The 19,297-nt window shown below is 36.3% G+C and overlaps 1 protein-coding gene across 2 annotated transcripts in view; it reads left to right on the forward strand.

Annotated features, from left to right (window-relative positions):
* Window positions 1-19,297, forward strand: part of LOC115880055 — a 115,076-nt gene that overhangs the window by 59,760 nt on the left and 36,019 nt on the right. For both annotated transcript variants that reach the window (XM_030897176.1, XM_030897177.1), the window contains exons 7-8: window positions 1,017-1,182; window positions 4,077-4,203. In XM_030897176.1, the coding sequence (XP_030753036.1) occupies window positions 1,017-1,182; window positions 4,077-4,203 (293 nt within the window). The remainder of the gene's footprint in view (window positions 1-1,016; window positions 1,183-4,076; window positions 4,204-19,297) is intronic.

A 19,297-nucleotide genomic window follows, 5' to 3' on the forward strand; every position in this document is an offset into this window, starting at 1 on the left:
TAAGCATTTTTGGACATACATTTATACAAACTTTTTTACTCATTTTTATCTGCAGAATATGCTGCCGAAGTTTCCGGAATACAATTCGGACTACCCTGTATATTAAACGTATTATTTACTTAAAATCAAAAATGGAGTTAGCAGGTATCACATTTCACTGACGATATATTTTTATATTGTTATACTTCTTTACTGTTGTTTCTGTTTTTTTTTTCTTCTTCAAACGAAATAAACTATTTTCTCTTTAAAGTTGCTTTACTTTTATGGCACTAATTTGGCGTACTCAAATAAAATTTGAAATTTTACGTAATATTATGTTATTTGTCGTTTGAAGACAATATCATTTTATCTGTAACAACAGCCTACCACGAATATTTAAACTAAATAATTAATAATATCCATAGACCAATAATTTAATTTTAAATATTAAAATCTCTATTTCATCAGAAAAGTAGAGCTTTACTTTTGTCCGATGTATACCTGGCATTTTCAGAGCTATACCAAATTTTGTAGAGAAAAGTCATGTAAAAATCTAAAACTGAAAACCTACTTTGGCACTTGATGGGTCACCCTGTATACAGGTATATTATAGATATTTAGAAGTTGTGAGTGGATAGGTCTTTAAAAGACTCCTAGAGCTACAATTTTACTACAGAATGTCTCAAATAAATAAAAAAAATTAAAGTTGTATTTTTTTAAATGAAATAGTTTTATCAATAATTATATTTTAGTGACGTTGCTTTGTTATCGGGAAATTAATTTTGTCACCAATAAAGTATTTCTATTTCTATTACATTTTTAGTTTATATGAATAAAATAAAGGGAAACTTGATTGGATATCTCACTTAAATCTTAACATTTATTTGTGATATTCTGTATCTTTTGAAAATAATTTTAAATTATTGTAAATCTTGTAGTCCTTTATAAAAACTCCAATATTTATAATTTCTAAAAATCTAATTATTTAGCTACAATACACTTGAAATGAATGCTTAACCCTGTATATTTTATTTTAGAAAATCTACATGACTGGGAATGTGGAGGACGTGCAATTCGAAGAACTAAATTTTTCTTACGGCTACGCGTGTAATTTCGATTTTATCTTTGCATGTTGGGGTATTCTCCTAACACCGAACTCAAGAAATCTTAAAAAACTTTGTATAAAAGCTTGTGTATTTCAAAGTAAATATTCTATTATTCCCCAAGTAGCATTTTTTGGACACATTTTAGATAATGTTTTCTAATAATTGTGTCTGTTTCTTGACACAAAATGGAAACGGTATGCCACAAATAGGAAACATTTTCGAAACCTATATATTTTATATGGCTTTATTACATGTGTTTCCAATGTGGTGGCACTAGCCGTTTCCTGAAATGTTTCGAAACATTTTCTGCAATTTGTATCCAAGATGTTCCCGTTTTCAGCAGCCACTGTTTCTAAATGTGAAGAAACAAAATACGTAATTAAAAAAGTCTATGTCTGTGTGGATTTGAAAATGAAAACAACGATCAACAATATCGACCTCCGCCATAATTTGTTTGTCTTAAGATCTTTGTTTTTAAGTTTTCTCGTACAAAAAATGTCCAGCCAAAAGCAAATTCATCGTTTAATTTAATAATGTACATGACGAATACATTTGTAATACAAATATGATGTGCACAAAATGTACCATATTTTTAATGTAATGTAAAATGTATCATATTTTTAATGCCCTTTCTATATATCATTATTTGTTGCTAGAAAATATTTTTGTTTGAAATATAGATTTTTATTTCTATATCATTTCTCTGAAAATAAAAGTATATAAATCAATGTAAGTAGAACGCGTTCTTATGAGTTTAAAAGATCAACATTCGATAAAAACACATCTTTAGTTAAAAACGCTATCACTAGCCAACATGGCGGAATTTTAATTCGTTATTTTATAAAATTGACATGGAGTTAGACACAAATCATCTACATTATATTATATTTGTGTCTAAAAAGAGAGAAACTCGTGTTTCGAAAATGAATCGACAATAAATGGAAACCTTGTTTCCAAAACGTTTCGACTTGTCACCTGTCAACAACGCCAGTCAAAATTTATTGTCAAAATAATTAAAAACATTTTTTTCTACAAACCTCAGTAAAATGTAATTTTTAACGCATGCTGTCAGTGCCTAAAATGTGACATTATGTCACTGATGGTAAAAGTCATTTATTTCTAGCATTGGTGCTTAAAGTAAGTCACGTGATTTACTTTTAACACTGAAACGATAATTGAAAAAAAAAATATGAAAAATCAAGCCAATGTAAAATAATTATTTACTCAAATTAAATGTACAATTAGTGAAATTACATTTGGAATAAGTTATTCCATGGCCAGTTTCATTTATAGCTGTAGTTCAAGTAGAAGTTATCTCTGACGTGAATCTTGTACCAAGATTAGAAGCAATGGTAGTATCCGCTGAGGTTCTGGATAAAATTTGACCTGCTATACTCGTTTTATTTTGTAAAGAGTCTTCTATATAACCCTCCGCTACGGTACTGGACTTCCATCCACTGTGTCGCTTAATTGTATTAAGATTAGCCCCAGAATCTGCCAGCAAACTAGCCGAGGATCTTCGGAAGCAATGTCCAGTATAAAGATGAGAATCGGGCAAATTTAGAAATTTAGCAATATTGGCAGGCATCTTACCAAATGTGTTGATTCCAAATGAAATCGTGGCACATTTATTCTTAATATATTTTATAAATATTCTTGAATGGTTGATGGTCGCTGGACGGAGAGCTATGTACTTTTTGTAATAATTCAAATATAATGTACCAGTAATAACAAATGTTCGTTCCACATTAGTTTTTGTATCTGGAATATGCACGATTAATGAAGTTCCTACATCCTCGATATTATTTAATGTCAAGTTGCATAGTTCTTCACGACGGCACGCTCCAAATATGCCTAAAATTACGGCAACTTTTTTCATAAGGTATATTTCATCCAACACTTGTGCAAGAAATTTGTCGATCTGATCTCTGGTCAATATTTTCGACTTCTTTGGACGATATCCCTCACCTTTTCGCTTTAAAAAAGCAATAAGCCTGTAATATTTGCTTATGTCCTGATTGTTAATCTTTATCATCGCCTTGACCATGGAATAATTTGACCAAAGCGTTGACGATTTCCATATTTTGGACTTTTCTTCGCAGTATGCCAAAAGTACTTTTTTTTACGGGCTGCAGCAGAATTTGTGACCTTAGAGGCCATTCTTTTGATGGCAAACAATGAGTCATCATTTGGTCACCAGCGACAATTTTAGCGATTTTTAAAAGTTTGTGTGTAGTAAACTTTGTATAAAGTTTATTACGATGGTGATTAGTTGTTCAGCTTTGAAGTGTAAAAGCGGCAGCGATAAGAAAAAGCCAGGAGTTACGTTTCATAGGTAAATAAACAGTCCACTCCAACTTTTTAGCGTTTTCTTATTGAATTCGATAATTATTCTTCAATTTCAATTAACATCTTTATGTACTTGATATGTGCTATACGTCGATACTAGTTGTACCTTTTGTTAACATTTTTATACGTTTTTTTCGTAATTAATTAGTATGATACACCATAGGCGTAGTCAAAACAATTATCAAAAAATATAAATATTGCTTCAAACAGCTAGGTTAAGAAAAATATGTGCCACGGCACTGTTTGGTGACATCGGCACAATTTGCTTTCGGGTGTTATTTGTCCTTGGATTCTTTAGTCATTATATTTGACAGAATATCAAATAAATTATGAAAACTTTTCAGGCACAAAACAGGTATGAAATCTTTGTAAATGTGAGCCACACCTGTTTCTTAAAAGTTTCGAAACATTTGTTACACCAATATCTTTATTTGTTATAGCTTATATAGCTAAACCATATTTTGATAAAATGTTACGAAACAAAAAGCGATTTATGTTAGAAACTTATCAAAAGTGTGACGAAACTGTTTCGCAATATTTCTCAGCAGCGATTTTGTTTCGATTTTGTGTCTAAAAATGCTACTTGGGCTTATTATAATGTAAAAATAAGTTTATATTAATATTATAAATCCTTTTTTCAAGCAAACCCATTTCTAAAAGATGATATTTTAAAAGAAACCTGCGGACGAACGTTAAACTACCAACTTCAGGATATAATAGAAAATTGTAGTAAACTTCAAGAACTTGAATTAGTGCATTGTGCCAGGAGGTAAAGTACTTTTAAATCTACCGAATAAAAATAAAAATGAGGGATGAGTCTATTTAATAAAGTGAATATCGGTTATAACGACATTGAACGGACCGCTTAATTTCGGTCGTTATAACCGGGCGTCGTTATAGAGAAAGAAGTAACAAATGGGTTATATATTTTTATTACGAAAAAGTGATTATGTATATCTGTTCAAATTTTCATTAAAAACTGTCTTAATAAAAAAAAATTAAAAACATGGAATATTTTCAGATGCACATATGTAAATATGTGCTTATGTATTCGCATATAATGTTATGTGAGCATGTATTGTATTGTATTGACTAAGAGTGGGTCCCATGGGGGGGCCCTCCACTGAGGCCGCGAGGGCCTATTGTGGCTCAGTTTCTACACGCTCTAATTTACAAGAGCGTCAAAGTTCACCCTCAAGACCCAGCCTCCTAATATAGGCCGTTATGTCTGAGGGCGATATGTCTCCTAGGTTTGATAGGTCTAGCATGGGTTTGCCAAACATCTCAAACCTGGTCCTGCTCCCAGCGGGGCAGGTACACATAACGTGCTTCATTGTTTCGTCATCTTCCATACAGAGTCGGCATTCGGCGTCTTCCACCAGTACCGTCCTCTGTAGGTGAGATCTCAGCCGGCAGTGGCCCGTGTACACTGCAGTGAGCACACGCGTTCCATTCCTACCGGCCTTTAGGAGTTCTCCTGTTCTATGTTTGGATGACCCTGCTAGGATTTTCTTGGCATGTTCCATTCCGGGACTGTCATTCCAGTCCCGGAACGTCGCACTCCTAACCCATTCACAGAGCCTGTCTCTTGCGAGATTTTTAGGAACGCTAAGTGTCGGTTCTGGGCCCACGAATGGCGAGCCTGCACCAATCTTGGCGAGGGAATCAGCACGTTCATTTCCCTCTAGGCCGACATGTCCCGGTATCCATATTAGCGACACTTTGTTCCTATCTCCCAGTATATTGAGTAGTTTCTTACAATGAAAAATCGTCATAGACGTGCTTTTCGTTGCCTCAAGTGCTTTCAGCGCGGCTTGACTATCCGAAAATATGCATATTGTTTTCCCGGTGTATTGCTGTTCTACCAGCAGTTGCACACAGGTTTCAATAGCATATAGCTCAGCTTGGAAGATCGTGGTGTGTTTTCCAAGACTGTGGTAGATCTCAGTCTTTGGACTGCTGCAGTAAATTCCTGCTCCAGATCCTTTTTCGTTTTTGGATCCGTCCGTGTACCAACACATTTCCGCATGTAGATGTGTAGATTCTTGTGAATTCTGGTGCTTTGAGGTAGATCGACCAGACTCCCACAGAACCTTCTCGAAGACTCTCTCTTCGCCCTTCTTATTTCCTTATTGTACTCCGCCAACGTCGCACGATAAGTTTCCCAGTTACCTGACACTTTAGCGCGGTTAAAAAGCTGCCGCACTTCTTTTCTTCTTTTGTCCAGTTTGTTGTTCCACCAAGAGGACTTCCTATTATCCTTCTTTGTTTTAAGTGGACAGTTTTCACTATAAGCCGTTATAATTGCACATCGCATTTGCTCCGCTGCAATCTCGATCTCGTCGCGATCTCTCACTTTTGCAATTGTGGGTTCCAGTAGATGCACGAGTGAGCGGTTGTATCCTTCCCAATCCGTGCACTTAGGATCCCTATATTGCAGGAGAGTTCTTTCACCTACGCTTATTTCAAACTGTATGTGTCTGTGATCCGAGCACGATGGCTCAGATGATACCCTCCAATTGGGTATCCTGTTGCTCAAATAATTAGAGCTGACCGTAATGTCTAAAACCTCTTTCCTGTTACTAAAATGCATGCCCTAGGTCTGTTTACTCCAGGGGCAGTAATTAGCCTACCCTCTGCGTCCCCAAGGCCACAAATGCGGCCTGAGTTAACCCAAGGTTCTTGAATGAAGGCGAGATGCACGTCTTCCCTCTTGAACTTTATGCCAAGGACGTTAGAGGCGGCCTTGGCATGTTGCAGGTTAATTTGTATACATTTAACTGCTGCAGCCATCCCTCCAGCAGTCAAATTTAGGTTTTGCTTCCACCATCAGGTGGCCTACGCCCCCTTTTGGTGGGAAACCTACCTTCGTTTCGCCTGCCCTTCCGGGTGGGTTTGTTCCCACCCGAGTTGCCAGGCTTCTCCGACTTTCCGGAGGGTTTAGCTTTAGGCCCTTTCATGGCCGGGTTTTTCCGTGCCACTACACTGCCTCTAGCTTTCTCCTCCTGGGTGTTACTAGACCTTGTGGCGTCAGTTTTTCCTCTGGAGGCTGTTGGATTGTTCCCACCATCTCCCGAGGTTGACGCCTTGGTCTGCTCCGTATTGGCCTCGTTCTCCTTATCTCTGGGTCGGAAGGTAATCTGGCCGAACCCAAAGTAGGCCCTGAATCCATTGTGGCGAAGGAGATCCATGGATCTTTCGTCGACCGCAAAGGTCCAGGTTTGTCCCGGCCCTGCATCACTCTGGTGGAGGATTCTCCACTCCTGAGTTAGCAGGCCGATATTCATCCTTTTAAGCCTGGTCTGCATCACATCCCCGCTGAGCCGTTCACCCGGCTCATCATCTGGAATGTAGGCTGTACAGACATGGGGTTTGGGTAAATCCCGTCCCCTTACTGCCCTGAGTTTCATGCCCTGCCATGACGAAAGGTCGTTGACCATCCTTTCTAACCACGCAGCGCTGGTCTCATCGGTACAGACCACAAGCAGCCATCCAGGCCGAATCGAGCAGCCTTGGAAGCGTACTTGTAGTCCCTCCTCAGTGATTGCATTCACTGCCTTCAAAATGGCAAGTTTCAGCAGCAGGAGTTGTTCGGCGGATACGCTGTTCTCTGGGTGGTTAGGTCGGATTACTCCAACTTATTTCCCAAGCAGCCTCCACGTAGCTTTTTGCGCCCTCCCTACGAGGCTTCTTAGCGCTCTGTTCGGGAGTACTTGCATCCGAGCGGATGCGCTTGCTAGCACTAGGTGCACCAGTGTGAGGTTTATTCTCCTCCGAGTTGATTCGTATCCCCCCGGAAGAGGTTCCCCCACTCGTCTGTGCCCTCTGCTTCTCCGCTTGCCGCTGTAGAATCGACTGCAGAGCGGTCTCATAGGGCATTCCGCCCTTGAGAAGTCTTGAGAGGAGCTTTCTTGTCGCCCCTCCAAACCTTTTCTTTTTCAGGGATAATTTCTCCATTTGCTTGGAGACCCCGAAAGGAGGTTCACCATCTGCCTTCTCAGGCGAAGGGGATCTTGGCCCCTCTCTTTCCTGATCCGGCTGAGGTGAGTTGCCTGGGGTAGGAATAGTCCCACGCTCCTTTGTTTCCCCCTCCTTGGGAGAAGGATCGGGACGGTTTAATCCATCCTCGTCATTTAGGTTTTTATTTTCTTGGTCCATATAATGATCCCACGAGTAGCAAGGGAAGAAACGACCATCACGGCAGAGCCCCGCAGTACCGTGACTAGGCATTTATGAACTGGGAGGTCGCCCGGTATCCCAGGTTAGTCGCTAGTGGTCAGGATACCCCCTGACCATCCATCCCTTTGGCGCGCACTATACCGTAGGATCTGGGGAGGTTTTTATAGTGGTACCTCATCCACGCGGCTCAGACAGTAAAGCCAAAGCCCCCATGTCTCTCCTAGGAAAGACTTACGGTATAACGGACGTTTGGTTTGTTGACATGTTAATCATAAAACAGAACAACTCAACAAAATAAATGAATAAACTAAAGACTAAACTTTTTTAAAAAAGTCAGTCAATACAGATTGTTTTTGTATTTTCTTAGAACTTATGAACGCCTTTTCAATCATATTTTCTAGATGCACTAAAGCCGGATTTACAATATCTTCCCTATCATTATTAAAAGAAATGTCTGACAGTTTTAATTGCTGAACAAACCTCTGTTATGGCTGGTGGCTGATATTCGTCAATCACCAGTTTCTCCTCCTCTTCATCACTTTTTTCATTCTCTTGCGGACCTTCCAAAATTTCTGAGTCGGTCAATTCATCCGTGGTTGTCAGAACCTCATCAACCTCTACAAAATGTTCCCAGTTTTCTTGGGTAGCAAAGTCAGCGATCGGTAATTGACTGACCCATTTTGCTAGAGGTAAGTTTTCATCTTCAGGGGGTCACTTTTGCTTTGAAGTTTAATCCACTCTGAAAGTGAAAGATTTTCCTCTTCATCAGAACTTGCGTGATCGTCCGGCAGGGCGGTAAATCCGGCAAGACCAAAACATCTTGAAATGGTCTGTTGGGAAACGTGATCCCAAGCTTGTGATATAAAACTAATGGCCTCCAAAATGTTTAATTTGTAAAGATCATTAGAAGTCTCATATTTCCCTAGGACTTTCATAAAGCGGGGATTTACCGTCTACAATAAAAGGGATTCCCCGAACTTCGGCACACAGTGGGTACAGTTCGTCGTTGCATACGTTATCGCTCGTCGTATAACCGATTACTTGGACCAATTTAAGTTAAATTATAGGTCGCTATATAAGTGCGTCGTTATATACGCAGTCGTTATAGGCAACACGTCTTCAATGTATTTAGCATAGAACTCAGTCGGGACCTTAATATGTCGTCGCTATAACCGATATGTCGTAAAATCCGATATCGTTATAAGCGATATTCACTGTACTATTTTTAAATTCATTCCTGGATTGTTAACCCTGTTAACTATATTGAAGCCCTTCTTTTGTCTAAAAACCATATTTTATATACAGGGTGTTTCAAAAAATATGTGCCATCTCTCGAGGGGAGATTACTCACGTAAAATAAGATTTATTTTTCATATCAACATAGGTCCGATTCTGCTTTGTTTTGTAGCTACAGGGTGTTCAAATCTTAATAATCTTTCAAATTATTATAATTTTCTTCCAAGTACTTTCAGTGATTCGAATGGAATTTTGAGGGTAAAAGTTACTGTAAGTGTTACATATTTTAATGCTAAAAAAGTGTTGATAATTTTATCAGGGACGTGCATATGGGTTATCACTGGAACATTTTTCAAAAAAAAACGTGCGCCACAGGCTTTTTTCCTTTTGAGAAGAGTATAACACGCACATTTATATGCATCCAGGAAATGAAATTTAGTAATATAACCACCTAGCATTATTGTTTTTCATTAATATGAAGGATTTTTGAATCAGTATAAACAAACCTTAGGTTACTTAAGAAATGCTGCATACTCATACTGGTGACATAAATTATACCCTATAACCCCTTTATACCGTATGATCGAGAAAAAACGGCGTCAAAGGCGGCTGGGGAATGACTATCGATGCTATTTTTGACGAGGTCGAACTCTGCTCAAAGTTAATTAACTTTATTTTAATTTTTTTAGTTAATTAAAATTCTTCTTCTTTTCACTTTAAAGATCTTCAAAAAAATTAAATTTTAATTAAAATGAATACTAAATGTAGAAAATCTAGAAGACAATAGTAAGTTTCCGGATACAGAAATCTATATCCAAAAAATATTTTTTTCTGATAATTTGAACTATACCAGTTTTAATCTATATTAGGTAAATCCAGTAAATCGTAATTAATACTAAATGCGTCTTTAAAAGTAAAGAAGAGAAAAATCAAAAAGGCTCTAACCTAACAATCGCCCATCCCAGTTCCAGGCATTTCGATAACTCTTAGAGTTAACAAAAATCAGATTATTCTACTGTTAAAATGTATGGATTATCCTTTTGTAATTGTCTAATACAGACTAGACCCTTCAGATTTAGTAAAACTGTAGCTGTAAACCAGTTATGTGTGTTCATTACTATTAGAGGTGGGCCAGTCTGCGATTTTTGTGGAGCTGCTACGCTCTGCGACTGCTCCAATAAAAGCACTGTGACAAGTAGCAGCGATTTTTCGGAGCAATTAACCTATAAATTAAAAATGTAGTTTTATAGGTTAATTGCTCCGAAAAATCGCACTCGGTGTTCGGCACCGTTCGTTGCATTTACTAAAAAAGTACAGGACTACAGGTGTGATTATGATAGGCAACATCATCATCTAGTTTTTATTTATTTATATCGTATAATGGAAAAAAACGGCGTCAGCGATAGCTATGAAATGAAGATTGCTGGCATTTTATATGTAAAATTTATGGGGAATGTTATCGATTGTCATTTCCAAGCCAACTGGACGCCGTTTTTTATTTCGATCAGTAGTGGCGATTTTAACGTCTGTGCAATCGGGGTAAGTCACCGACGGGCCTTGAAGCCTCCCGGCCCTTGCGAACAAGATTCGAACTTTTCCGAACTACGGGCCCCTAGAGCTCTTAAAATCGCGGCTGTACGGTACTATACTGATGTCTTAGTTTGATAGATGTTGCTATATTTTTTAGTCTATTCAGAAGAATTTGAGTGTTTCTAAGTACCAAGCACTTTGCTATAAATATCTTAAAGAGTCTGTTCATTTTCACAGAGTGGTGGCCCATGGTAAAAACTTAATGTTATATTCAATTCAAAGTCGAAACTGTCAAAAAAAATCTTTATTAGTGACCGGTTTCGGCTATTTAGCCATCATCAGACCTTAAAAATAGATATAAATAATAAAACTTATATGAATGTATAAGATCAAATAAAAGATTTAGGATATACAACAAAACACAGATACAAAATTAACTAACAAATAAACATACTAACAAGTTAAAAATTACCTTTGTCAAAAACATCTGTTTGTGATTAATATATAATACATAAATATCTTATTTAGATTCATGAAAGAAAAAGCGAACGCTGCTACGTTTCCCGTTCCCAAACTCCCAACAGCTCCAGTACACAGAATATACTCACAATACTATGCTCCAGTCGACTGCGACCTGCGACGACTGTGACTGGAACAGTCTGACCGGGCGACGGGGCTAGGAGCATTTTCAGAATTTACACTATTGCCTGCTATTGCTCCTATTGCTACTCACGAGCGCAGATGTCCTAAACTTGTAAACTGCTCCGAAATGTCACTGCGATTTTCTTGGAACTGGAGCAGTCACATACTGCGACGTTGGTGGAGCTGTGACAAAGTAGCGGACTGCGATTTCACAACCCACCTCTAATTACTATACATGGAAGAAGTATCGTGTTTATCAACAAGGTTAATTGTAGGCCTTTAAATTTTGCTTAATATGGTCATATTTTGTAATATTCAACTCATAATTGTTGATACTTCTGGTGGATGATGTTCAATTTTATACATGTATAAAATATAAACACACTAAATTGAAGTACTAGAAACGGTAAGGTGGGATATTTTTACGAATCTGTATTATTACTTTTTTACTTATAGAATATCTACAGCTGTGTATAACCTCTAAGAAACAAATTAAATGAACAAAACTATGTCCAAGAAATAGTCTCTTGTATAGAGGATTTAAGGAAAACCTTAAAATGTTTGTACAATTTGTTTTTGAATTTTGGTTTCTGCATCTTCGGTCAGTGAAAGTAGAAATATCATCAGCAGTTTTTTCAGTCCATAAGATGCAACATTTAAAAATACAGGGATACTTAATCATTAATTAATCTTAATTATTCTTTTTTGAGATATAGGCACTATAGGCAGCAAAATATTAGCCTTATAATCCCGGAAGCTGTGGCCAATAAATTAAATAATAAATAATTGTACATTGTTTATACATATATAAATCACTTGTTTTAAAATAAAAAATTGGCATTTTAAATTTTATATTGTAGGTATTTATTTATTAAATGATAAAATTAAAATATTTATATACTACATGATCTAACACTGTAAGTCTTAGTTTCTTTGGTTTGGTTTACTGTTTGCCGAGTACTATGGGTATAGTTCATTAAAAAAATTAATAGATTCTTTTCTTATGATTGACATATGCATATTAATTGTTTTCTTAAGTTATGTTACAATGAAACTCACTTTATAAACAGGATAATATAGGTATTTATTTTCTTTCGAATGGTATTACAAAATATTTTTTACTGTGAACCCTACTAATTAATATGCTATGCCTGGTTCAAGAGTCTAAATCTGTACTTATTACATTATCATTTAATTTAATAACAAACCTAAAATATTTGTCTGCGACTTACTAAAAAAAAAACAATTATGGTTTTCGAAAGTGATTAATACAGCTTTTTGTAAAATTATACATTACTTCTTGATGTAGGTATGTATTATATTAATTCATTTATTTACTTAAATTGTTCCAAGGTGTATATTATTTCCTACAATCTACCAGTAGTTACGTTAAAAGTTAAGTATGTAAATAAATGACTTAGGAGCCTAAAATTATTGAGATTAAATAACGTAATATATAAGTAAATAAAATTGACAATACACCAATAAAATATTTTAGCAATAACCATTGATTCCTGAATGGAACTTTGCTTGAACACAGCATCACCAATTTTGTTTTCATTAAATTCTCTATGCAATAGATTATTTCTTGGACACAGTTTTGTTCATTTAATTAATATGCTTCTTGGAAAACAGAAACTTAGGCATACACAGAAACAGATACTCTATAAGTAAAGAAGTAATAATACAGGGATTCGTAAAAATAACTATCTCACCTTATTGCTTCTAGTACTTCAATTTGGTTTGTTTATATTTTTATATATGTATAAATTGAACATCATCCACCAGAAGTATCAACAATTATGAGTTGAATATTGCAAAATATGACCATATTAGGCAAAATTTAAAAGCCTACAATTAATTTTGTCGATAAACACGATACTTCTTCCATCAACTAACGGATTATTTACTGGTACTAAACACACATTTTTATTTACAGCTATAATCAATGCAATATTAGTAAATCTGAACGGTCTAGTGTGTATGAAACAATAATTAAAGGCTAATCCGTACATTTTAACAATACAATAATCAAAAATGTTGTCGAAATGTCTCGGTCGGAGGCTTGTCGGACGACGAGATTTAGTTAGGTTAGAGTCTTACTCACAAAACACATACACAAGGAGAAGTGCGAGCGCCTTGCTAAATATTGGAAAGTGAAATTGACGTTTAAATTTGACACTGTTGACAAGTCTACTGCTACTAGCGCCCCCAATATCGCTTGTAGGAACTACGGACTAGATTGTAACGCATGGCGGGAAGTTTAAAAAAATAAAAAAATTTAATTCTTCATTTATTTTTAATTATGACATACATAAAAACACAAAAAATACACCATTTTTTAAAAATATGTTTAATATCATTATACAACAGAAATTAATTTCAACAAAATAAATTAATAAAATTAAAAGAATAATGTTACAAGTAGATCAAGAGACAAAATTAATTATAACAAAACTGAAAAAAATGGCGTCATAGATGGCTTAGAAATGAAGCCATCTATGAATTATATAGGATTATTGTATATATATATTGTTATATTATTAATGTCATCGATCATCATTTTTAAGCCAGCTGGACGATTATTTCAAACATACAAGCTGAGTTCGTTCATAGTGCTCTTAGAAATCTAGATAAACAAAGAATAATAAATTAAAAGTATTCCAGGGGAAAAGAGAGAAAGAACCTGTATCGTCTCTGATATCTGTCAGGGTATTGTTGAAAGTGTCATCTTTTTGCTCGAAGTTTTCAGGTCGATTAAAAAGATGACATTTACAACAATACTTTGCCGTAACTTTCACAAATATCAGAGAGAGAGTACAGGTATTGCCTCTCTTTTTCCCTCTGGGATGCTTTATATCTGTTGTTCTTTGTTTATCTATATTTCTCAGAGCATAATGCCGAACACGACTACAGTATATAATAATTTCAATATCCTAAGTGGAAAGAAAAAAGATCACCCTTCTGTTTTGTACTATGGTCCCTTTCTTCCGATGGCTCATCTCGTTGATGTTTAGGAAGGTATCCATAAAATATATATTTTATTATCGGTCCTGGGATGAAAAAATATAAAATTCAATTTGATTTGATGATCCTTTTCTGTCACCTAAATCAGGAGAATGACAATGAGCCTGTTAAGATGAAAAAAAACTTATTTATCAACACTTACCTACACGTTAGTCCAAGGAGTTTTATCAAAAACCTATATTTGCCTAAATAATTTATGTATTCAATTTAAAAGCAAACTGCAGCTTGTAAACAAAAGAAATAAAATGGCGACAAGTCAACGTCAACGACCCGACAAGGAGAAAAGTGGTGTTCGAATAACAAATTATGGGTTACAAAAATTGTTTTTGTCTCCTTTCAACGCACACTTTAGAAAGAAAAAGAGATGAACAGTTATACTGAAAGAATGTCAAGGTTTTATCTGTCACTCTTGTCAATAATTTATCGGTAAGGAAGATTCCTAGAAAATCGCTTGTAGTCAAGTTTTCAACCATTTCCAGTTCTCCCATAAGAAGTGTCATCCACCTGGTCTTACTGGTCTTGCTCTTCTTTATTTTTAAAGGCGTTTACTGCATTAAGTATGATTTAATATCGATTTTTTATTGAGTAGAACTGGTGCAGATCGAAACATTTGAAAAAACAATTTTTTGGAAATAGATATGTGTATCTGGAAACTTTCTATTCTTTTCTGGTTTTTCTATATAAGGTATTAATTTTTGACAAATTTTATGTCAGTTCTCAGTAACTGACGTCTAGAGTTCTATCTCGTCAAAAATAGCATCGATAGTCATTCCCCAGCCGCCTTTGACGCCGTTTTTTCTCGATCATACGGTATAACATAATATTGCAATCTTTAAGTAACCTAAAATTAAAAAGTTTGTTTTTACTGCTTCAAAAATTCTTCCTATTAATAAAAATAATAATGCTAGGTGGTCAAATTACTAAAATTTAATTACCTAATTAATTTTTAATGAATAAGTATAAAAAACTTAATTGGAAATCTTCTTTAATAACATCTTAAAAATTGGAGACATATACCATACATTACTGAAATAAAAATAAATAAAACATATCATAATTCTTAAAATAAGAAAACTGACAATGCATAAATATAACTAAACATAAAATATAAAGAATAATATATACTGTTGCGGACCGGTGTGGACTCGACCTAACCTAGCTATATGGCCCGCCCTCGGATGACCTTAACATCGCATTAAAGAATAGACACCGTAAGGATTCATTCGAAGATTCGAGAAGAATCGAGTCCCACTGGAATGGAGTAGTACATACGAGAACATTCGAAACCTTCTCTATGCACCTAACGATCTATGGACTTTTCTAGAAATCTTTAGCTGTAGGTATAAAAGCCGGCGGCTGTGGCCTATAAAGGACAGTTATAAATAGACGAGTGCAGTTGACGCGCTAAAAATTCAAAATAAATTCTTAGTTATAAATCGTTTGTAAATCTATACTAATATATAAAATCCTTAAGTGACTGACATACTGATTAATCACGATCCTGCTCAAACCACTCAACGTAAGAAGCTGAATTTTGGCATACAGCTTGATTCTAGGGTGTAGAGGTTCGATAAGAAGGGATTTTTCGAAATTCCAGTTCCAAGGGGGTGAAATCACCCCTCAAATATTACAATATTTTTTATTTAAAAAACGATCAAGTTTCCGAAAAAACGCCTAAACACGTATATTTCATTTTGTTTTTTTACATATTTTAAGATTTTTTAAAAATGTATACAGGGCGTTTCGAAAAATCTGGTCATTGATTTATCACGATCCTCAAATATTACAATATTTGTTATTTAAAAACGGTTAGTCTTTCGGGAAAACGCTTGGACAAGCATAATTTATTTGTTTTTTTTACATATTTTGAAATTTTTTAAAAAATTATACAGGGTGTTCCAAAAAGTTGGGTAATTTTTTATCCACGATTCTGCTTAAACTGCTTGACGTAAAAACCTTATTTTTGACAAACGGATTTTTCGAAAGTCAAATTCCAACGAGATGAAACTACCCCTCAAAGATTACCAAGTTATATAATAATATCGCCATATTGTTTTTTCCCATGCTGACATAAATGTGAGAAAATGTTATCCAGTTTGTATGTTAATGGAAATTCTTGCTTTGCTTTATCATCACCATTACAAATGATTAATTCGACGCGAACGAAGTCGCTGGTACACGCTAGTAGTTCTATAAGTCTTTTATCGTTATTGTTTTTGGTTAATTAGTGTTTAAATAAATTGTGACTTTCTATCCGCACGGAACCGACGAAAAACGTAACAAATTGGTGTCAAGTGTGGCGTGTGTGATAGACTAGAAAAATAAAAAGACTGAAAATGGTTGCAGTTTAACCATCCTGAAGGGCAGGTAGCTAGATGGATTGAACGATTACAAGAATTTGACTTCGACACAGAACATCGAGCTGGGGCAATCCATCGGAATGCCGACGCACTTTCCAGAAGACCTAGCGCTAAGGACTGTAAGCATTCTTCCCGAGCAGCAGAGAAAGAAGTGAAACTCCTAAGAACAACTGTGGTTAATGATAGTATTGGCAACCCGAAGATCTTTCAAACGACCAAATAAGTGACTCAGAATTAGGCTTGGTGATTAACTGGAAAAACGCGGACCAAAGACCAACGTGGGAGGAAGTTTGCAGATATTCGCCGAACGTGAAGTCGAGAGACCGGAGGGACAAGAAGAGAGAAGGCAGATCGTCATTCCAAAGAAGAGCGTCCCAGAAGTCTTGGAGGAAGTTCACAATGGAACCAGCAGTGAACATCTTGGTGTTACCAAGACACTTGGCAAGCTGCGTGAACGGTTCTACTGGGTGAACTGCAAAGAAGATGGGAGGGCCTGGTGTAAGAAATATGACATTTGCGCAGCCATCAATGGGCCATAAAAGCGTGGTAAAGCCCCTATGCGGCAGTACAATGTTGGCATGTAAGTCATTATCAAACTGTTTTTTGTGATTTTTTGATAAACTTGAACTCCAATATAAAAATATTGAAAAGAACTGAATTTCAAAAACGTATATAACCAGTATCAATAAATTGTATAGAAATGGTATATAGACTAAATATACGAAACGTTTATTCGACACTGTAAAATCTAGTCACGTGATTAGATCTACCAATCATATCGTTAGACTTTTTACAGCAGATGAAATCTAAATGGAATACGGTATACGTATATGAAACCTATACTCGACACTACAAAATCTTGTCACATGATCAAATCTACCCAATCACGTTGCTTCTTCTACGAAGCATCTAGGCTCAGGGTATTCATAAGCGTGATCAAGGGTAAAGCCGCCATTTTGTCCACACGTTGTTTGATATCAATATAAGGTGCGTTATTTAATATAATACTTTTCCTAAAGACATAAATATGGTATATCCAGCTACTCCTTTTACACAATTTATAGTTCAATTGCAGAAGAAAGAGAAAGTTCACTTAGACTCTGTTACTTACGTATTACGCGTTGTAGCGTTTTGAGAATTTTTTTTCGTCATTTTTTTCCTTTGGAAACGGAATTGAGGGTAAGTTTTAAATTTATCAGTTATAAGCTTTTATTTAACTTCATATGTATGTATTTATGTATATTTTTATATGCATGAATATGTTCATGTTCAATGACAAGTTTTTGCAGTACTGAGCATAGATTTTGTAGACGTATACTTATACCTTTTACATACCCCTATTGCAAATTAAAAAAACAATTCCAGCAAACTTTTTTTAAAAAACAGACCTTTCTTAAACCTAAACTTTTTTTATTACTTTTAGTACATGGATTAAATAAAAACTTGTTAGAAAGTTATTTATTACACCCTATCAGTAATTGTATAATATATTGTTTGCCCTTTCTCCATTTTTTAGAAGCTGTCAAACTTTCTTATTCTGGTAGACAACTGGATTGATTTAAACGATTTTGTAAAATAATATACTACTCGTATAACAGAGAAAAAATATGAACGTATGTATTGTTACGTTCTTCGTCGGTTCCGTGTGGATAAAAAGTCACAATTTATTTAAACACTATTTATTTAACACTAATTAACAAAAACAATAACGATAAAAGACTTATAGAACTATTTACAAACGATATATAACTAGCTATTACACCATAGCGAGCCTTCTCACTGCTGTTGTATCGGGCCATGAAATCGTCAAAGGACATCTCCGAATCAGGGGGATCAAAGCTGCAGGTTCTCACGGCCCCAGCACGATCTTCTATTTCGCCTTGGTAGGGGCTCAAACGGTTGAAATGGACTACGAGGATTGTAGCTTCGGAGATAACCCACGACGTCTCTGTGGGTTGTATAGCCACACCAACTTCCCTGGTTGGTATCCTCCATGCTCAGCTTGAATATCGTAGTGTTCCTTCATTCAGTCACTAGCACTTTGAATATTTAGGCGGACTCGCTGATGAATGTCGTCCATCCTTTGACGTAGTGTGTGGACATAATCTTCTCCGGCGACTTCTCCCGGTTGGCGACCAAATTTCAGATCACAGGGTAGGCGCACTTCCCGTCCCATAACGATGCTGGCTGGACTTTGCCCTGTAGATTCTTGGACGGATGAACGGTAGGCCAACAGGAACCGGTGAAGAAATTTGTCCCAGTCTCTTTGGTGGTCAGAGACTACTTTGGCCAGATAACGGTTGATAGTTCTGTTCATGCGTTCAACCATCCCATCGGATTGTGGATGTAGAGCAGTCGTCCTGGTCTTGCGGATGTTCAGGACTTCACAGATGCCTTGGAACAGATTGGACTCAAAGTTTCTTCCCTGATCTGAATGAAGCTCCATGGGAACACCAAACCTGCAGATCCATTCTTTAACAAGGGCATCAGCAATCGTGGACGCTTCTTGATTTGGCAACGCGTAGGCCTCGACCCATTTGCTGAAGTAATCCATTACTACCACAATGTATTTGTTGCCATCGTTCGTCTCCGGGAAAGGACCAGCCACGTCGATCGCTATTCGTTCGAAGGGACTGCCAACATTGTACTGGCGCATAGGGGCTTTACCACGCTTTTGTGGCCCATTGATGACTGCGCAAATGTCACATTTCTTACACCAGGCCCTCACATCTTCTTTGCAGTTCACCCAGTAGAACCGTTCACGCAGCTTGCCAAGTGCCTTGGTAACACCAAGATGTCCACCGCTGGTTCCATTGTGAACTTCCTCCAAGACTTCTGGGACCCTCTTCTTTGGAATGACGATCTGCCTGTCTTTCTTCTTGTCCCTCC

Source organism: Sitophilus oryzae, unplaced genomic scaffold, assembly GCF_002938485.1.
Source record: "Sitophilus oryzae breed Bouriz unplaced genomic scaffold, Soryzae_2.0 scaffold_1614_pilon_pilon, whole genome shotgun sequence".
NCBI classification, from domain to species: domain Eukaryota; kingdom Metazoa; phylum Arthropoda; class Insecta; order Coleoptera; family Curculionidae; genus Sitophilus; species Sitophilus oryzae.